The 22,342-nt window shown below is 43.1% G+C and overlaps 1 protein-coding gene across 1 annotated transcript in view; it reads right to left on the bottom strand.

Annotated features, from left to right (window-relative positions):
• Window positions 1-7,446: 7,446 nt before the first annotated feature.
• Ildr2 (immunoglobulin like domain containing receptor 2) overlaps window positions 7,447-22,342 on the bottom strand; it is a gene marked incomplete at its 5' end in the record, with an annotated part of 54,154 nt that continues 39,258 nt past the window's right edge. Inside the window, 4 exons of the mRNA XM_051185755.1 lie at window positions 7,447-7,883; window positions 9,115-9,790; window positions 10,632-10,845; window positions 15,024-15,137. Coding sequence (XP_051041712.1) covers window positions 7,848-7,883; window positions 9,115-9,790; window positions 10,632-10,845; window positions 15,024-15,137 — 1,040 coding nt within the window. The remainder of the gene's footprint in view (window positions 7,884-9,114; window positions 9,791-10,631; window positions 10,846-15,023; window positions 15,138-22,342) is intronic.

The following is a 22,342-nucleotide window of genomic DNA, read 5'->3' as shown; positions in this document are numbered from 1 at the left end:
CTGTACAATGTAGATGGATAGTTGCAAAGAAATAAAAGGGAACTATGCATAAGAATAAGATATGACACTATGAAAATGACCATGTAGATTTGTAAAAAGAACGAAGTTGAACACCCAAAACTGGAAAGCCCATTAGAATTGCAACTAAATCAGCCAATGAGAAAATCAGTGAATTGTAATATAAACACGAAGAAATGACCCAGAATAGAGAGCAGAAGACAAAGAAAGAGAAAACACACGAACTATATTAAGAAATACAGAGAGTAGAACAAAAAGATGTTATCATTTAATTGGATTTGTCAAAAGAGAGTTTGAAGATGAAATATTTGATGTGTTAATAGCTTAAAGTTTTCTATATTTGACAAAAAACCATCCCACAGACTGGAGGAGCACAAGTCCCAATGTGAATAAATAAGAAATCCACAGTGATGCGTTCATTAAAACCTAAGAACGCTACAGACTAAGGGGAAAGTTTAAAAGCGGCCGGAAGCAGGAAGCAGGAAGGCTCCCAGTGAGGGCCCAGCATCGATGGTGCCTGGTGCCGCAGAACCTGGCGGGGAGGGGGGAGGAGAGATGGGGAGCTCAAACCAGACAAGTGACTCACTGTGATGGACATGTGCACGTAGAGACTATGGATAAAGGCGGTTACTACGTGACTCACCCCATCACACTGCAGCTTCCATGATGAGAGTTTCCCTTTCTTCCACTTACTCCCTTTTTTTCTCTTAAATTTTACTTTGTTTTATTTGGGGTTGGGGAAGGGAGATGGGTGGGATTGGGAGACATGAGGAAGAAGAGGAGAAGAATAAATAAGAAAGTTTATTTGTTTTGTTTTGTTTTTAATAGCCAGAAGAACAAGGTAGGTTGCTGACAAAGGAAGAAAAACTGAGTGGGTGAGTGGTCCCTGAAAAGCCACTGTGGGAGTCAGGAGGAAGATGGTGATGGAAAGTAACTCATAAGTGAGATTCTCTGTCAGGCAGGATAACAAAACACTTTGACGGAGATCAACAAAGACCAACAGCATATCCTACCAAGGGACCAGCACAAAAAGAAAACTCCCTTCAGGAAGAAAAACAGTTCACGATGAAATCTAAAATGCAGCCAGAAAAGATGTGTGGGGCAAAGGCGGAGGGGTGATTCTAAACATACTGGAGACATTAAACACACACACACACACACACACACACACACACACACACACATTTTACAAGGGCTGGAAAAATCAAGATGGAGTTAAAACATTAACCAAATAGCAAGGAAGTCCAGAAGAGGTATAAGAGCTTAACTGCTTTAGAATCTAATTTTAAATTACATCTACATGGAAATATTTTTAACAGAATTACTAAAAGAAAAGAGTTAAGCCCAAATGTTTTAATCAAGGATGGGTTTTCTGAAATCCCTTGACAGATCCTGGCCATCAAAAGGATTAATAGCTCCCCAAGGTACTTACCCTTATGTATGTTCACAAAGGGTTTTAATTGCCTTCCCTTAATTATGGTGCTGTGGCATTTCTCCAATCTCATTATACATGAAAATGTCCTTCCACAAATGGGTTCCCTCCTCCCTTCCCCAAAGGTTAAGTTCTATCAGGCAAATGCTGACTCTCTTGAAAATGAGTCAGATATTGTCCAACTACCACGTCTACTCTGTGTCCTGAATATTACGGCAGTGAGTGTCAATAGTTAACCTGGCCCATAGCTCATTGGAATCTATTAGAACACACAGTAGCTGCCTGTGTCCACCTCTACAGAATAGTACTTAGACCATTCTCTGGAGAGTGGGTACTGTATTACTATTAGGTTATCAGTAATGAGTACCTAGCTTCATAATTCCATTTCCACACATTGTGACTTTGTATGATTCTTTATCTTGGAGAGAAAACTTACTATGAGATTACAGCAAACCATAATTACGTTGAGTATAACAAAAGTAGATGAAAATGCTTTATTAACTTTAAAACATTACAATCGAATGCACTTTGTATGTTTGACATAGGGGGAAAATCATGAGCAACGGTGACACAAACATTTCAGTTTTGATGTCACAGACAAGGCACAGAAACAACTGGGCAGGTGACTCTCGTGGAGTAGGTGTCTTCTCTTCATCTCACTGATTTAATGGCACGTTCTTTATTTTCACAAGGAAATGTCTCATGGAGTGGTGTCTAACACCTTTGTTAATATATGTGGCAGGAGACAAGATAAGGGCATCTTTCTCAGCCTTCTAGGTAAAAAGAACAAGACCACATATACCCCCTGTCCAGTCAGCCCCACCAAAAACTCTAAACAAGACTTTTAGCTTAACTGCTACAACTCTCTCCTCTCTCTCCTTCTTTGTCTTCCTCTAGATATGGACCTCAGTTTCACCTTTAAAAACCCTAAAAATATAGTGAAGATGATGGCTCCTGCCCTCAACCCTGGAATTCTGAGCTGGAATGAACCTGTAGCTTGGCTTAGAAATTCATCAGAGCCTTATCCCCATTAAAGCACGGTGCTCAGCATGAAACTCTCCCAGCAAAGATGCCTCCCCCCATCAGGGCAGACTTCTAGGAGCAGCATGCCCATATATGAAGTGGCAAATGCCTGTCATCATGGCTCCTCTTCACCACTGAATCCAGGACTCTCCTCACCACACATCGGGTTGCAAGTACTATACTTGTTAGGAAGAACCCTAGACAGTCAGAAGGCCATCTAAAGAGTCTAAAAGCCTTTATTAGTCAATAGGAGAGTCACTTGGCATAGCCAGCTTCAGCTCCACATTTTGAACAATGGGGAACACTTGCCCTGCCTCTATCACAGGGCTCTCTGTGATGAACAAATGAGAATGCTTGTGGAAGTGGTCTGTAAACTGCAATGTATCATAAAAGTAATGCACATAGCATTAAAAACCAACCTCGGTGCTAACCTCAGTTGCTTGAAGCAACTCAACTTCTCCCTACTTTAGGGAAGTAGGGTCCTGGCAAGGAAAACTAGGCACTATTTTGCTTCTAGGACCTTGGATGGTTTCTAAACTCTACACATCACTTCTAAACTCCCATAAGATTCTGGCAACAATTAAGCCTGACTTTGGAAGGGGTACTGTTGTATATTTTATTATTTTTCTCCATCCCGCTTTTGATCCTAACATGAAAATTATGTTATTAGGGAGGCTGTTAATTTGTACCTTTTAAAAATGATTTACATTTGCCATTTTCCCTGATGTTTCCTTTCTTTCTATTCAGGATCCAAGTTTTATTCAGGATGGCATCAAGGGAATAAGAAAATTACCTGTAATTCCTGTTGTCTGATCTGAGCCTGTCACAACAGATCACTATTGTGGGGGTTGGAACTTTTCAAGCAGATTCCTGGGGAGGGCTTCCAACTCTCTCCCTGCTGGACTGTGGTGAGCCAGTCTCCATTGTCATAGCCAGACTGCTGGGTGCCTTATCAGTGCCAGTCCCAAGGGAGTCAGAGGAACCTCACCTTAATATTTGAAAATATCACAGCCCAAACAAAACTTACAGCCAGGAGTTAGAGGCGCAGCTGAGGTACGATTCAGGATAATATTACCCAAAGGCATCTATTACAAGGCTCTCAGAAAGTACATGTTCAGAGTACAAATCTTTACTCCAGATCCACCCATCCATCCTCCAAAGCATAGCCCTACAACAGTTTTTGACAGTGGCAGTGAAGTCATCTTTGTGTTTTTTGTTTGTTTGTTTTTATTTATTATTGTTTGGTTCTTTAAGTACTATGTGGCCCAGGCTGGCCTTGAACTCACTATGTAGCCAAGGATAACCTTGAATTTCTAACCTCCTGCCTCTATCTCCCAACTGTTGGGATTACAGACATGCATTGCTGCTCCTAGTTCATAGTGTTGGGTATTGAACCCTGGCTTCATGCATACTAAGTAAGTACTACCAACTATGATCACATTCCCAGCTCTCCAGGCAAGTCATTATTTTACCAAGTATTTTTAAATGCTTTACTTCTTTTTTATGGGTGTATTTTACCTGCATGTGTCTGTGTGCACCATGTGTGTGCAGTACCTGTGGAAACCAGAAGAGGGTATTGGATCCCCTAGAACTGGAGCTGGGAGGCACCAGGTGCTGGGAAATGAATGTGGGTCCTCTGGAAGAGCAGCCAGTACTCTTAACCACAGATTCATCTCTCCAGCCCCCTTTCTTAATTTTTAAGAATGTATTTATTTTTATGTTGCAAGTATTTTGCCTACATGTACATGCACCATGTGAATATAGTGCTCCCAGATGCTCTAAGAGATCATTTGGTCCCCTGGAATTGGGGTTACAGACAGCTGGGAGCCGTCATGAAGGTGCTGGGAACCAAACTCGAGTTCTCTGCTAATTCAAGTAATTCTTATAGCCAGATAATTTTGAGGAACACAGGTCCAGCAGGAAAAACCTAAAGATTGGGAATCTAAAGGTTGAACAGGTTTGTGAGTTCATTTATGGGAGTGATGGTTTATCTGTCTATTTGAAAAGGGATAGGGTGTGAATAAACTAAAGCATCATTGGTTGCCTCATTCCTCACAAAGACTGCTTAGGATCTAACCAGATTTTATATTTAGTGCCAGCCCCTGCTCATCCTGGTGTGCCTAGCCCCACACCAAGCACAAAGTGGGAATCTTAAGAAGTGAGGCAAGATGCCAGGCCCGTGTGAGACTTCTTGCATTTGTGAAAGTACTGCACCTCCAGCTGTAGATAGGAGGGCCTGGAGAACCAGATGCTGAGCTCCCTTTGGGCTTGGCTTGGATGGAAAAACTGTCCTCAGTCTCCTAATGAGTCGATACATGGCCTAGAGAAGAACTCAGAGTGCATCACGACACCTCCCGCCACCTGCTTCCACACGCCCTCCTCCAGCCTGGGCCTGACTCAGCTGTGACTCATAGGCAAAGACAGGAGCCCTAGCACCAGCCCTCCAGGGCCCTTGCCATTCTCCCTCTCCATTCTCCTTCACCTCTTTTCAGTTTAGATATTTACAGCCTGGCTTTGCAGATCACTGAGTATGTCCCCCCAAAACTGGGATGGATAGACAAATACAACACTTAAATATCAAAATATTCCCATTTAAGTTTTTAAAAAATTTAAATCTCTGGGTTTATTATAATTTTTTCCATAGCACTATTTCCTATCATATGCATAAAATATCCTATCCTTTCTTGGGCATGTCTTAGCTTCCTTATTAAATTGTAGGGACTCAAGTGGATGGAGATTGCATCTTATACCAGACTTGCTTTATGCCCTAGAAAGACAGAAAAAGAACCAATATATATATAGGCACTTCCTATGCAGGATACACTATTTGGAGAAAAAACCTAAGAGATGTGTAAAGAAAAGTCAAGGGCACAGAGGACAGCCAGATTTGCTTCTCCATTCAGCATTATCTCCTATCCACATACCCAGAAACAACTGCTTTCTCTCTCAACTGAAGGCCTGGAAGCCCAAATGATTCATGCAAACCCACAAAGAGCAACCTGTGCCCTTGCTCCCCACTTATTTCAAAAGCCTGTTATCATCTTTGATTTGACTTTTTTTTTTTTTTAAATTGTCATCCTATAGTCTTGTTGCCTTTGGAACTTCATGTTCCCCTCAGTTTTCACCAAGCTCATACATGCCTCTGGCTTTACAAAGCAATATATTTGGTCTCTGTAGCCTGTGCTATGGGGCTCTTTGGTGGTAAGAAGCCTGACACAGTGCTCAGTATAACAATAGCTACAGCAGCTACCAAATATTCTTCAAAAGGCCTGAGCAAGTTGAAATCAAAAGCTGGTGATTAAGAAATGATGTTTCTGTCATATTGTTTTACAGTCCAAACAGACAGACCAGACCTAGGCTTTCTGAGGCCAGGGACACTAGCAAGTTTAAAACTCAGCACCAGGGTTATGGCTTCTTCTTCCAGCCCTTGGAAGTGCCAGCACTGGTCTGAAGTATCTTCCTGTTCCATCTAAGGGCAGGCCGAAGCAACTGTGACATCCTTTGGCAGGCCAGTTCTTCTTCAGGCAATGATATTAGCGTATCCCTCCAACCTTCACCCAGCAGCTTCCTACATTACACACATGAGACAATGGGACAGTTTTGGAAATGTCATGAAGAACAATGGATGCTAGTAGAACAGACTCCGGAATTCCAGTCAAGTGACCCTGGAAATTCTGGTCAACCTTCTTCAGAGGCTACACATAGATCAGTAAGTAGAGAATAGACTACCACTGGACTATGGGGTGGCAAGCATCATCTTCCTTCAGTCATTTCACCCAATTATATCTTGCCACAATAAGGCAGACTGCAAAGTCTGTCAAAGAAAGTGAAGGCTGTAAGACACCTAAGGTTGGGTGAGTTCTGACAAGAGAGAGGTTTATCCTTGATGATAAATGGACACATAGGAGTACCAAACTTCTCTCAAGGGGGAACCCCCAGTTTGGGCTCGGCTCAGCTAGGCAGTTCTTTTGTTGGTTGTGGCTAGATGCTCTTCTGTGTCTGCTGAGTTGACAATAGTGGCCAGGCTCTACTCTCACCATTTAGGATAGATAGTTCAGGTACATTTGATAGGGTCAGTGAGCAGCAAGAAAGGACAAACTCCATGCACAGGAACTTGAGAAGGGAAGAACTCGTGGCCACTTTGGCAGTTTACCCACATTACAAAGTCCAGAGCCTTCTCAATTTGGGATTTAGGCAAAACCAATTATTTTTGCAAGGGTAGGAAGAGGAAGTGCTTTGTGCCGAGAAATCAGTGTCCTTCTTATCTCCAAAGCATCTATGGTGGCAGACCAGTGAGGCCAAGGGAAGGGGACACCATATCCCTGGTGCCCTGCAGTGGCAGAATCAGGATGGCAGAAATAATCTTTAAATGTAGTACAAATTAAAAAAACTGAGTGTTTGTGGGAAAACAACCCACAGTCAAGACATAATGGAACTATATGTTATTTTTCTCAGATGCTTTCCCAGTTTCTATCTGGCGTCACTGCCTTCTCCTTTTGTCCTCCTCTTTCATGTGTGTGTTTTAAACAACTGTCAAGGGCACCCGATGACAAGCTATTCACCCTGCAGAGTGGAGTGGGACATTCTCAGATGCACCTGCCCCTGAAAAGTTCAGTGGAGGAGAGGGAGAGAAAGAGGCCTTAGGGGTTCAAGGCTTGGATTTCACCGTGCACAACAGAAAGATGAAAGGCAGCCAATGTCTTCCAAATGGAAAAGGAAAGACCACTTAGACAGAGTTTCAAAGTACTAGCCTCTGTTTGTCCTAGCCACTTAAGAATTGTGAGTCAGAGCAGCAAATTGAAGTCATTTCAGTGATTGCCCAGGAGGTCACTGCCACTCAGCTCACCAAAGGCCTTCTGATTTTAGCATAGCAAGACTCATTGACCAATGATTGGAAGTGATGGGGATAAAAGGTACATTTTACCTTTAAGTTATCTCTTTTGTGAGCAGAAGGGCTTCTAATGATATAATAAATTCTTCTGCCTCTAAGCACAGAACAAACAGCACTTGTAGAAAAACAACCACAGGCATAGGTAATTTCTAGAAGTCAGGGGTCCAAAACTACCTGTTTCAGAACTGGACACAGAGTCTTGATTCTGCTAAGGAAATGGGGGGGGGTTAGGCAAGGTTATTATGTGGTATATTCTCACACATCATTGTTTTCTCGGTAAGTTTCTCAAGCTAGATGAGCACTAGGATTTGGAATTAGCCTCCTTACAGGGTGCCTCCTATTCCTTGCCAGAGCAGAGATCAGCAAATCTTCCAAGGTGGTTGCTGGCCAGAGAAGGTCCTAGGCTTGCTGGCTCTCAGATTTGTGTCTCTTCCCGAAGTCTGTGTCTGATTTCTAGTGATCCAGAGATGTGTCTTGAAACCATCAGACCACAAGGGACATCCTGGTTGGAAAGTCATTCTAGGGAAAAGCAGAGAGAGCCCCACATTAAACCACTGACCCATAGAGCAACAGACACAACTGATGGCTAACTGGGAGAGTGGGGCACCTGCTCAAACCCAGGCACACCTTAACTTTGTTAGACATGTGACAGTTATTCCAAAGCCCAGAAAATGCCAAAGCCAATATACCTCAGACGGAACTTGGTTCCATGGCCAATAAGTAACTTTCCATTGTCTGAAGAATAATGACAGTGAGAACTCTACAATACTAGGTGTGGGTGGTGTACCATTAACCTGAAGTCACCTGAAAGTTTCTTCCTCGATCATAGTGCCTTGGTTATGGCATTTCTGTAGTTCAAGAACAGCAAAAGACACTTAGTTTCTTGGGGGTTAATAATAATGCCAAACACCTTTTTCCTGTACATTGTCCTCTCCATATTGCATACTCAAAAAAGACCCCTGAGCTGAGGATAGTGGTAGAATGTTTGTCTAGGGCAGGCAGAGCCCTGGGTTTGAGATGAAGGTGGGTAGGCAGGGCAGCCCAGCTTAGGATGGAGAAAACAAAATGCCAAGGAGGCAGGTTACCTGATGAACAGAAATTCTTGGACATGGAGAGTGATATCCAAAGCACAGTGTGTGTGTGTGTGTGTGTGTGTGTGTGTGTGTGTGTGTGTGTGTGTGTGTGTGTGTTGGGAGTGGCAGGTGGGGGAGGGTGGGGGTATGGGGTAGGGATAGGTGGGGATCAGAAGTACTTTGGTGTCCCACTGTGACTATTTCCCAATGTTTCTGAAGTCCACAGCCCACTTTCAGGGGCTGAAGGAAGTGCAGACTGCTCTATGTAAGTCCATTTACAAGAGAACCGAGTGGAGGAAAAGGCTTCCATCACATATGCAAGGCACTTAGGGTACCCTGCAGACACTATCAAAGGTATCCTTTGTCTCTGGGAAAGAAGAATGCCCGCATAAGCATGCATGGGATATTTTGCAAGAAGACCACAAAAACCTAGGTAAAGGGCAGTGGGGACAATTTTGAAGGTCTTTCCTACAATAACCTACTCATTATCTACTTTTAAATAATAAGTTTTTTTGCTGCTGTTGTCTCTTGAGGGTCCCACCCTTATTTCCTCTACCTGATTCTGGATAGAGTGAAGTTGATGACTTGGTGCCTCTCCTGGGCTTCCAACACCGTATTTCCCGCCCTGCACCCCACAACCTCCTCCCAGTTCCGTAGGATTTTGGGTGCACTCTCACGGTTTTCTTGGCGGGCTCCTTTTTCCTCCTCTTTTCTGAGTTGCTGTGGAAGGGCAGGTCGCGGCTGCGGTAGGAAGGTCCCCGGCTCAGCTCCAGCTCGCTGTAGGGTGGCAGTGCATCATCATCTGCGGCTTCGTCATCATCTTCACCCTCGCTGGTCCCCGGCTTGTAAGTGGCAGGCGGCGACCAAGCATAGTAGGACGCACTGCGCGGACCGAGCTGAGCCCCCAACTTGGATGGTGTCTCCAGGCTGCCACCGCGGCTGGTGTTCTCGGCTCGCCCCTGACGCTCCAGCATGCTGCTCAGGTACGAATGGTCGTACTTGGGCGCGGTGCCCGGGGTCCGGCTCACCAGGCGCGGCAACGGAGCATCCTCGGGCGGCCGGCGACGCGCAGGACTGTAAGCCCAGCCGCGTTCCCCGTCTCCCGGAGGTTCGCGACTCCGCCCGCGCCCGTAGTACTCGTCCAGCGAACCATCTTGGTAGAAGGTGCCATGGGCCCGCGACTCCGAGCGCTCGAAGCGGCTGCCCGCCCGCGCCTCGTGGTTGTTGCCATTGGCACGTCGCGACCGCTGGCCGTAGGAGTCTGCGAAGGCTGCCAACTCGTCCATTGACACAGCTGGCACGCCTGTGGCAAAGTTCTTCCGTGACAGCATCTCGGATTTGGAGCGCGGCTGGCTGCAGGCAGATGGTCACTGGTTACTATGTCTGCAGGGAAACCTTGCAGGATACCCACAGCGTTCCAGAGGCCCAGTTTCTGTCCTCCAGCCAGGATGAGTCAGTCACCAGGCACCTTTCACACCGCATGTCCCGCAAGAGCATAGATCAGACTAGAGTGTTATATTTGAAAATACTTGTGATCTGTGTAGTGCTAAAACAGATCACTTTTTGATCAGGATGAGACCCTTGGTTGACAGCCACGCACTTCACCCACCCTCAACAGCCCACAGCAAATAGTAACACATGGCTCTGGTCCCAGGAGACAGGAATATTTGATGACATAGAGGACATAGAGAGGACTGTTCCTCTCTCAGAGCCAAGGACCAAGTTACCTATTAAGCCAGGAAGTCAAAGAGACCTCTGCAGTGGGTAAAAGAAAGATGTTGTCTACTCTCCTTCAATGGCAAATGATGGGTAAAGGTGCCAGTTAGGGAGGAAGGTGTCACACAAATTGTTAAAGGTTGACTGGGCTTATCACCCTGGGCAAATTCCTTAGTGCCTGGATTAATTACAAGGATGTTAATAGGATGGGTGACAATGGAGACAATGGGTGGGAATCTTTAAAGGTCATAGGATAAAACTATGAACAAAGCAATGTCTGAATTCATTAAGGGGCCTAAGTCACACAGTTCAAAAAGCATTAAATGATTACTTCTCACACAGTTCACAAGGATATATATATATATATATATATATATATATATATATATATATGAAAGAGATATTCTATATCCATAGACAGAGATGTGGGAGAATAATATAGGACAGAAGGTGGACCCTGCCCACTGCCGGACATCACCTGTGCCTGAAGCTCTCTCGGTCCTCTTTGTTATATTCCAGGGCTGGCCCCCGGTTGGTCCCACTGTTGCCTCCCATGACACCTGACCAATAATCAGGGTTGCTCTCCAAGTCCCCGGATATGGGGAACTGCTTGCTCCGCATCTGGTGGTAAGACTGACGGAAATTGTTGTCATCATCATGCAGGGAGCTGAGTTCTGAGATGGTGTTGTTATCTGCAGGGACAGAAGCAAGCATTACAGTTTTCTACATGTTAGAAAGGGAATGCTGTTAAGGGCTGAGATTGAACACTCCAGAAACTCCTGCCTGGGGCCTTGGTCCTTACTAGTATGTGCTGTAGATCTGCAGGGGTGGTATTTGTGTTCCTAGCTCAGCAGGAATTGGCTGCAGCTCAACACCAACTTGCTTACAGAGAGGGAGGCTTCCTACATGCAGTTCTTGGAACAGGAGGACAATTGTCTCTGTTGCACCTAAGGCAGGCTTCCCAGAACTCAGGCTGTCTGCAGCTGGCCTCCTAGTACATCATCCTTGTTCAAATGTTTTCCTCTGTCCTATATAATTTCTGTGATGAACTTTGATGGTCCCAGCCATGTTGGCTCAAAAGAGACAAAAAGGGAGAAAACGCTATCATTCATAGCATCTTCCCTACTGCTGATCCAGTCCCAAGAAAGGGGCTTAGTATCACCACCATACTTTAGAAGAAGCCCTGTTCTACTCTCCTTCCACCATTCCATTCCCCAAAGAGCTCAAAGTATGCCTGATTTCAGTAAGCTTGCCTTTTAGACCATGCTCATGCAGAAACCTATAATATCATGCCCAAGTAGCATCAGATCTACTTCTAAGGTCTGTTTCCCTCCCTTCCATGTGCATGTGGTCACGAGTGGCCTGGCTACAAGTTTGGAGATAAGGAGAATGGACTTCACCTTTCTGTCCACTGGGCTGTAGCTTGAACTCTGGCCCCAGCCTAAAAATGTAAGAAAGGTGCCTAGTCACAGCTTTTTTGCTTCCTAAGTGGCTTTGTGCAAAAACATTTATAAACAAGGACCACAATTTTATGAACTAGGCTGAAAAAAAAAACCCTGAGAAGCTGATTATTTATAGAACTTAGAAATATATTGAATTTCATTTTATCTAAAAAACAAATCTAGTGAACCTATTTGCAGTGTAACTGGATCCACTTGTTTTTTAAATCTTTTCATTGAGACTTCAAAAATATTATTTAAAACAACATTTACTGGTTTAAAGTCCTTGCTGCCAAGTGAAAGGTAAGCCAAGATTAGATTCGGGAATGCAGCAATGTGTATCTCAGGTTCCCTCTGCTTTCCCTCCATCCCAAGTGATACTGGGAGAAGAGGAATTCTGCACAATAGCAGGACCTCCTACTCTTGTTTTACCAACAACACACAGGAATAGAATTTACTCATGGAACCATTTTGAATTATAATAAAATTTAAACTTATCTACATCTCAAAGAAATAAAGTGTGTGTGTGTGTGTGTGTGTGTGTGTGTGTGTGTGTGTGTGTGTGTGTGTGTGTGTGGTGCATGCCTATGTGTATGTATATGGAAGCCAGAGGACTTTTTGTGTTCACCTTATTTTCACACCAAATCTGGAGCTAGGCTGGTGGCCACCAAGCCCCAATGACCCTCTTGCCTCTGCCTCCTTAGAGCTGGAGTTACTGGAAACTGCAACCATATCCACCTTTTGATATAGATATCTGGATCCAAACTGAGGTCCTCATGCCTGCACAGCAAGCACTCTTACCCTCTTGGGCCATCTCTCCAGCCATTATGCCTATTTTAAAAGTAAACAGCAAACAGCTCATGGATCACTGGCTAAAATCTAGAACATTCCCTCACAATTCCATGAATTCCAATTCCCTCAGAAACATACAAAAAAAGAAAAAAAAAAAAAAAAGCTTTAGAACACATTTGATGCAAAACAATGTTGTTGGCTCAGAACGTCCTGCAAATTTCAGGTAATACTTGACATTTTCATTTCTCCAGACTGTAAGTGCTATCATTACCTCACTACCCCTAGTAACAAGCTGTCCAGGTTATATGCTACACTAAAATTTTTGCCAAGGTGGACACAAACATCAATGTACCCTTTGACAGACATCTAATAATGCCAGTTTAGGACAAGGGCACACATTTTCAGTAAAGGACCAAGCAGGGAATTTTAGGCTTTTTGAGCCATACCAGCTATAACCATTCAGTTCCACCATTCAACAAGAAGTTATAGAAGATACATAAGCGAATTAGCCTGGCTGTATTCCAATAAAACTTTTAAAAAACAGAAATTGAAATGCCTGTGCCCAGGAGATACTGTTTACAGACTCCTGCTCTAGACATTCCAAGAATGTAAACATCCATGAGCAACTACCACTTACAAGGGTAACACAAAGGAGAATCACAGTGGCCAACAAATTCATGAACCTGGACCTCAAACCCCCAATTCTTACCGAATCTGTGAAACCAAGATACCTATTTTATAATGAGATTTTCTAGACTAACCATTCCATGACCTGCTCTGGGGCTTTCTCAGATCTTCAGGATAGAACCAACCTCTAAAATGAACTATATTTTGAGTCATTCAACAACAGTTGTAGTGACAATCTGGAGGCAGTAGGTGATCTGGGTTCTAGTCTTGGCACTGGTTATTTTCTCTCCCTGGATCATTTCCTCGTCCATAGGAAATGAAGTCAATAATCACCTCAAGGTCTCAACATTCAACCACCATAGTCTCAACATGTATCATGCTAGCAGGCCAATCTTGGCTTAGCTCAAAAGTTTTTATATATAAGTCACAAGACTGGGAACCATCTAAATTCTTCTAAATCCATTACTACACTCCAACCCCTCTGCTGCCTCAGCTGGGCAGTGCACAGGTTGGCATGGACCTTTTCTAAGGCCTCTTTCAACTCTAAGATTCCACTATGTTGAGACCAGCCAGTTTTTGAACACCATTTGGATTCAGGTGGTCAAGCCCAGAGACATCACCACATATACTCAAGTCCATCTTTTACTTTTGATCCTAGTTATTTACTTTTTGTCTAAGCCATGATACAGGTAAATTTCTTGCCCCAGCTTCTCCTTGATCTAGGATCTCTCTCACTGTCCGCTTACAGAGATCTATGACAACACTGTTACAATGAGCTTGTCAAGTGCAGTGACATCTGCATTCTTGACATTCCAATCTGGAGATGGTCTTTTTATAGTCAGTTTGGTGGGAGGACGCAGCAATGGCTGCAACACAGACAGGATGAATTTAGAATTGTAAACTGGGTGGAATATGTTGTCCTTAATCTGAATAAAGTTCCTCTAGTCTGGGACTGTTTTCCCAACAGCTCCATCAAGTCTGTTGTTGGTTCCAAGAAGAAGAGGGTTCAAAGAAAGTGCCTAGTGACCTCACTGCCAGGGTTGCCAGCATCCTCTTGATAATTAGCCCATCCAAGTCAGACCTGCACTGTTCTGCCTTCCCTGACAGACAGTAATTTGGAACCCACTCTAAAGAATCAGCAGTGTCAGCTGCAGTCTCCAGGGCTGTGGATAAGTTAAGGGTTGGGGCCCTGCCACCAACAGACTTAGTAATTAAAACGTTCTTTGACAAGAGGCACAGACTCTTGCTCACTCCACAATCTTTGTGGTTGGGTGTCTCAGAGGACTGCCAGCCTCTTTCTCCTAGATTTATTTACCAGAGTTCATTGCAGCCTCCACATGGCAAGTCGGCATGTGGGTTGTTCCATACTAGGGTCCCTCGGGCTGGAGATAGAAGATGCTGAATATTCACATCTTGCATGTGCATGCGTGTCTGTGCAGATGTGCGTGGGAGGATGCTCGCCTATGTAAATGAATGAAGTCGACACAATAGCTTCTGTGATACTCTCCACCTTACTTTTTGGAAAGGTTCTTTTACTGAACCTGGAGTTCAGTGACTGGCTAGAATGGGTGCCCATTGAGCTCCAGGGATTGGCTTGTCTCTGCCAGCTTGGGGTTAGGGTTATAGATGTGATCTGTTTACTCAGCTTTTTGACATGGGTGCTGGAAATCTGAGCATGGGTCCTCACACTTGCTCAAGCAATGAGTTCACTGACTGAGCCATCCCTTATCTTAAGTGACCATTTTCAGTATTACTTAAAGGGGGCTGTAAGGGGGACTATTCTAACAAAGCACTTTAAACCCAGGGTCACAAAAGCACAGCAATCAACACACAACATGAACCACATGTGACTGTCCCATCCTTCCCACAGAAGCCCTCCTATTCCCTTTTGTGTACGTAGAGGTATTTTCTGTGGTGGTGTCACAGAGCTTCAAATCTGGTGGCCCCCATGTCCTCTTTAGCTACCAAATCCTGAATGAAGCACAGGCCACATGAAGCTAACAGATGCTCACATCTGCCTCTCATCCTTCTGGCTGGGTCAAACTGAGCCAGCTCCTTCTCGACATAGTACAGGACCTTCATGGAGTCTCTCTCTTTGTCAGCTTGGATCCGGTAACCTTTGCGAACTGTTGAGGGAAGCACAGGACAGTGAGCTAAAACAGAACAGCAAGAAAGGGGGGGTCTCCATTCATCTCACCAAGCAGAAAACATGGTTCACAATTAGAACAACGCTTTTGGAATCACCCAGAAATGATAAACTACAATTTGTACAAGGAAGGCACACTTGAGAGGTCTACCAGAAGGTGTCACTGGAACGCAGGACCTGGAACTCAACAACCAAACCCCATACAGTGTCCTCTTAGTCAGTTGTTACACTTTCCTTCCAGTGGCCTGACCTCCTACAGCTATACTGAGGGCTCACCTCTGCATAGCTTCTGAATTCCACTGGAGGAGTAAGCCCACACTAAAAAAAGAGAAAAATATCCCTTTTCCAGTTTAGAGCACATGTTACTCTCCAGCATGAGGGTCACACTGTCACTTGGTAGAAGTGCACATAACTTTAAGGCAGATTCCCAAGCATCACAGACCTTCACAAAGGCAGACTGAAAGCTTCTAGTTGCCTGGGAGATGGGAAAAAATCCCTTAAGCTGGGTGGTGCATGCCTGAGAGCTAATATTAGATTCTAGACTACATACACTGTAGCATAAAGCAAGCTGCACAACACATGGATTTCTAATCACACTTCCATTTTATTTCCTTAGCATTTTCCTTTTAGGAAAAGGAGTGCCATATTTTAGATGTGACTAATTTAATTCAACCTGCTGCTTTGTGGTTAGAGACAGGTGTTATTTTCAGAGCTTAATAAAAAACAAAACTAAATCAGAGGAAATAATACCATCTCCATCACTCACATTGTCAGAGACAAAGGCTGTTCACGCCCCATATCCCTTAGTCTATCCCCACATCAGCCCAAAAGGTGATAGGACAACAAGAGGCACAATGGACAGATGGCGGTGGGGGAAATGAAGATGAGAAAGGGACACTGGGGACAATAGACATTACTTACTGGACACTGACAATCTGCCAGGCACGATGCTGAATGTTTACAAGCATGTTTATTCCTCACAGCCATGCACGTAAGGACTGCTGTCAGTCACATTTTGTGGTTGAAAAACTTTGGCTAAGGAGGATTTTGGAACAAGACCAGAAATATTTGGCTAGGCAGCACCAGGCATGGAATCATGTGGTCTCATTGACTGAAGCTTAACTGGATTAGAGCATCATAGCTCTCTAAAGTATAGAAGGAGATACAGGGTTCGGTTTTGTTTGTTTTCAAAGGGACAGATGAAGAAGACAAGATAGTAAAACCCAAAGTGGGCAGCAGTCTTGGGTATCCCAGTCTTGGGTATCCCAGAGAGTGTACGGTCTGAAGTACGGCCCTACCTTCTAGCCAGTAGGAATGTAAAATGGTAGCAAACCAACATTCCTGGTTCCCAAAGTGGGTGCACATAACAAAAATAAGGAAACCACAGAAATGTGTATACATCCAATAAAAGTGATGCTTTATGTCTCTGGATGCATTACTCTGTGGACAAAGCCCACCCCCCTCCAGCTATTTACATGGAAAATTAAAATATAAAATTCTACAGGGCTCCAATCACAACCCAGGCACTGAAGAAGAAGGCCACCCACACACCCATTTGCAGGTGCACAGATTTTTCTGTGTGAGAAAACACTGGGCAGGCCATGTCCATCTCAAATTGTAAAATGACTTAGAAAACGATTAATAAGTCCTCAGCACATATTTGCAGTGGCAAGGTGAGGTACGTTCATAAGCCCTATGCAGAAGGAATTTCTAGCATAAATGATTTTATTTATCAAGCCAAACACACTCTTCCATTTCTGCAGAGGCGTTTACAGAGAAGTACAGACTGTTCAATTAAAATGCAATTATCCCACAGAACTGTTATGTCTGTACCAAGGCAGTTATGTCTGATGGATGAGGTGCAGGGCTGAAAAACAGGGGTCTAGTCATCTTACAGGCATGCTGACACTGGTTTACTGAGGGACCTCCAGAGAATGAAGACCCATCAGGTCTTCAAGAGAAGACAACTAAAAGCTAATTAGTGGAGCACTTGGGTGCTCTGTAATGAATCGGGGTATCTTAAATGCCACCTCATCTGAAGAGTTTCCTTTGGTTCTTATAATTCTCCCTCTTTATGTTTCAGTCTTTTTCCTAACTTAAAAATCATTTGATTTGAATTTGTATTATAGGCCTTAATATATTCTAATTCATTCCATATTCTTTATATAGATAAGTATAATATTCTTAAAAATTTCTGAAGGTGTTATGATTTAAGATTTACATGTGCCTAAGACTGTGTTTTACATATATAGAGTACTAAATGTTGAATTATTACCAGCCTAGGAATGGAAAGGGTTCATGTCTTCTTTGGAAAGTGTATTCTTTGTAAGCATTAATCCAGAGGTCATAACCTCCCAGAAGACAATCACTGGATTTCTCTGGTCACCTATGTATCTCCAGCATCTAGCACAGAGCCTGGCACATTTTAGACACTCAAAGCATGCACATTCAAATGAATGAATGAAGGCATGAATAAACTGGGACTAGCAAGTAGATTTTGTGGGTTACAAAGTGTGGCATAGGAAGATATGTGGGTGATTTACTGGAGAATTTTCCATGAAGGGAAGAGCTTGAATGGTAGCCCAAGGCAGCAAGAAGGTTTTGTGGTTCTCATTACTGATGATCATTTTCTAAAGAAAGAACATCAGCATGGCTGTGGGCATTAGGAAGGGGTTCGCGCTACCTGCAGCCCTGGCTCTGCCCACGTCTTCTTCATATGGGAAGCACTTTTATGGCAAATCTTCATTGTCACCAAAATAAAGGCCACCAATTATGGAGGGCTGTTGCTATTTGTAACTTAGGTACCAGCTGTCCCCCAACAGAGAGGAGGGAGAGAGAGAGAGACAGGCAGAGAGAAAAAGACAGAGACAGAGAACAGCTATGCTTAGCAACAGCTGGAGGAACTTGGACTAGAGCTTAGATTGTCTTTGGTGTCATTAGAAAAAGTTGCACTGCTCATTATGATACAGATTAGATTGTGCACATGAGTTATCAGTCTCTGAGAAGTTACAATAACTATAGCCTTGGGGGAAGACGATAGTTTGAGCTTTCAATATTGCATCATAAAGAGATGCAGCAGAATTCACTGCAGCAGAATACTTCCGCTTTGACTTCTCCATCACAGCAGCCCGGAGCCTTCAGATTTCAGTTCTTCTAATTTGTCAAAACCAGAGGCTAACTACTGCTCGTCAGACTTTAGAAGCACCATCCGTTTGGTTTTAGTTGCTAAAAATCAAGACAATTCTCTCTTTAAAGGGTGTGGGTATTTTTATATAAGATTATAAGCTGCAAGTTTGATTGTATGGCACACTAAATTCTTCCCTCATTTCCATAGAATCTGGCTCTGTGTCACATATGTGCTCAAGAGCTATGAATCACCAGAGAACCTTTTCTGATCCTCTCCAACAGCATGATTTGCTTTCTGACTGCATTACAGTCTTTCTATATACTGTTCTGTATTTCTTACCCATTTCATTTCCATCACCAAGCCTCCAGCAACCATGTTGTTAGGCTATAACTTTCTAATTTCTTTGAGAGCAGGGGAAATTTGTAAATTTTTTGAGATGGTGGGCTTTGAACTCGCTATGCAGTCCAGGTTGGTCTCAAATTTGTGGTTCTTCTTGCCTATATCTCCTGAGTGGTGGGGTTGTAAGTGTGTGCCACCAGTCCCAGTTACAAATTATCCCCTGATTTGAAAACACGTAGAGTCACATGTGGGACACATGCCTATGATCCCAGAATATGTGAAACCGAGGCCACAGGATTGCCCTGAGTTGGAGCTAGCCTGAACTAAATAACACATTTGAAGGCATCCAAGGTCTTATAGAGAAAAAAATATATTTACTTAATATACTATATTTTATACTTTTTATAGAGTAAGAGTATGCATGCATGTATGTATGTATGTATGTATATATGATGCCCCAAACCAACCAACCAAAAACCCACATGAAATGGTGTCAGGTTGGTTTTTGTCTATAATTTAAAGGCAAGAAATCTGTTTGAAGTGTGGTGATATTTTAGCAAGAAATGTCCTAGACTGTGGGCCAAAGTCCAGCATATTTGGAAAATGGCTTTCCCTAGAGATGTTTCAGCTCAGGGTCACTGGTGATTTATTCTGTTTTCCAGTTCAGCCTGGTCCAAGTCCTTTGGTTTGCATGGTTCTTCATACTTCAGCCCCTCTCTTATTTGTCTTCTAACTTTAACTTTACTAGAGATAGAACATGGAAAACTCCCAGTATATAATCTAAACAAACAAAGAAATAAACAAAAACAAAAAAACTTATTATTATTTTGACCTAAATAAAACTGTGTTATTTTTCAATCAACTTCCCCATTTATAGCCAAAATCCAACTTAGAAAACCTGCACAAGCTATCTCCACAGTGTACTTCCATGTCTTCTTCCTGTCTATCCTAATGAGCTCAGTAAGGCTGTTTGTGGATGAGGGAACAACTGCCAAATTCCACCCCCAAGGTGACAGCAGCTCAATTGTGGGAGAAATTATTCTTAAAATTTGTATATTCTGTGTACATACAATGGAGTATATATATACAATATATATATATATATATTATATATATATATATATTATATATATATATATATATGCACACATCTCCATTAATTGTAAAGTGACATTTCGAAAGTCTACTCGTCTACTTTCTGCCAGAATGGTGAATGCAGTCCAGGTATATTGAGATAAAATGGACTAAAGCAAGGCAACAAACAGTAGGGGTAGAAGCCAGTTTCCCTAAGCAAGGTCATGCAGTAAGGACTGAGATAGTTACAGCAGAGATGGAGGAAAACAAAAACAGTTCAAGGCTAAAGTATAATCTAAAGGCCTTGGTGACCAATAGACAAAAGAAGTGAAGAATAAGGGAGAAGAGTGGCATTCCTGCTTCTGACTTGAGCTGCTAGGCAGGCAACGATGCCACCCACTAAAATAAGTTATATAGACTCCAGTTTGAAGCAGAAAGCAAAAAATATTTTTGGAAACAGTAGACTGGATTCCTAGAGGCTAAGGTTTAAATGCCTGTAAGACATCCAGCTGGGGATATTTAGAAACAGTTGGCTATATGGTACTTAGCAGCAGAAGAGAAGTCAGAACAAATCATGCCTGGGAAGCATCAGCATATGGATGATGGATGAAGCCATAAGAGTAGATAGGATTTGCCAGAGAATGGACAGCAGACCACAGACAAAGCAGGAACACCAATGTCGGGAAGATGTACACAGGGAGAAAGCAGCATAGGGCAGAACAGCTAGGGAAACAAGCAAGGAAGAATGATTGGGTTAGGGATAGCCAGCATTTTAGAGAAGTCAAGGATTGTGATGTAGCATCAGGTTTAGCAATCAGGCAATTGGTAGGAGTGAGACGGCAATTAGTTGAGTTAAAAGCACATTCAAGAAGTTTGGCTGCAAGGAGCAGAGACCAAATGGAGAAGCAAAACCAGGGTGTCCTACTAAAATGGCTGCATTTCAATGGGAGAGTTCTGACCGTGTTCTGAGTGCTAAAAGGAAAGGGTCACTAAGACAGAAGGTTAGGGCTGTGAGTTGGAAAACGAATGAAGTATGGATATTCAGCATAGACTCAAAGGAGATGGATCCAGAGCCCAGGAGAAGCCCATTTTTTTTTTGTCATGGTAACAGAGAAGGGCTTGAGTAGCCCTATAAATGATGGAAAAACGAATCAGGGTACCCCTTTATCTTCTCCCATTTGGTAACTAACAGACTCTTTTTTACATATCTCATCACAGATGCCTTTCCTAACTAATGTTCAAAAAAGTGTTTTGTACAAATACAACCTGAAAATTACTGTGGCTAGATGATTACAGTAATATGTATGAAGCAGCATATAGATATATAAAGGTGGAATTCATAACTTTATAAATTGACATTTATTAACATTTTTAGTGTTCCTTAAAGAATAATCTATATTGGCCCAATCTACCTTCATTCAATGGAAACTGCCCAAACATCATCACTAATGCTGCCCATGACTTTAGGAACGTGCTCCTGGGAACTATAAAGAACTCTGTCCAGATGCCACAATACACATATGCCATGATGTGCCAGAAACATGGTTTCTGACTAGCTCTGGTCAGTGTTGGTTGCCACCTTTCCTCTGTTTCCTAGATAACAGAATGGAGTCTGAATTTTCTCACTTCCAAAACAGATAGTTGTTTAGGCCTGACAGGTGGGTCTTTGTGAGCTCAAGCACATCTGGCTTAGGAATGGGCATGTGTCAATTTGTTTTCATATGAAACTGCTGGAAAAGGGCTTTCTAGAAGAGGGAAGAGTTCCTGGGAAACATTTTCTCACTTTGAGGAAAGTGGCACAAAGAAAAAACACACCTTTTTATCTCTCCAAAGTTATCTAATGCCCAGAACTACTGCTGTCATCAAGGGAGCCACCCAATAGGGACAAAGCCTGTGCTAAAGAGGACACCATGAAAGACTGAACTCTATCCTGCATGAATGCCACCAACTGTGAGCAGCCAAATCAGCAACTACAGTGCCCTGGGATGTGTGTCAATTCATTTTCCTGCTTCTAATTTCAGCTGGTTAATATAAGGGGACAAATAATTAAAACTACAGCAAGCAGTAATGGAGAAAAGATGAAGGCCAGCCTGATCTACATAGCAAGTTCCAGGCTACCCAGAGCTACACAGTGAGCCCCTGAGTCCCTGTCTCAAAAGTGGGGGGAATACTTTAATACTTGCTAGTTTATTAATAAAACTTATTTTATTGTGCTAATCCATTAAATAAAGAGTAAGGCGAAGGAGTTCTGGTCAGACAGGAAAAAGAAACAGGGGCACAAAGAGAAACTAGCAACTGAAAGCATGTGTGAAGTTCCACTGGGTTTCTTTTGCCCACTCCTTCCTTCAGGGAAATGGACTATGCTTCCCTTATCTCTTGCTTTCCCTGCACATCCTTTATCATTAGCTTTTCCTTCTCAGTTTGTGACTCATTTTCAGCCTCAGACGTCAGAATTCTACTAATAGTTCCAGGGAAGAGATAAACATAAATACCAAGTACTCACTGAGGATATCCACTCCTGCCACAGCCAAGTATTGGGGGTTCATTACATGAGCTGGGTACCCCATCTCACCTCCCACATATACAGATTGAAGTCATTTAAATCAACAATGCTTACAGTGTTAACCTTCATAGCTTGCAATCCT

The sequence above is a fragment of the Phodopus roborovskii genome, unplaced genomic scaffold (assembly GCF_943737965.1).
Source record: "Phodopus roborovskii unplaced genomic scaffold, PHOROB, whole genome shotgun sequence".
NCBI lineage: Eukaryota > Metazoa > Chordata > Mammalia > Rodentia > Cricetidae > Phodopus > Phodopus roborovskii.
This window is presented reverse-complemented; position numbering and strand designations above follow the sequence as displayed.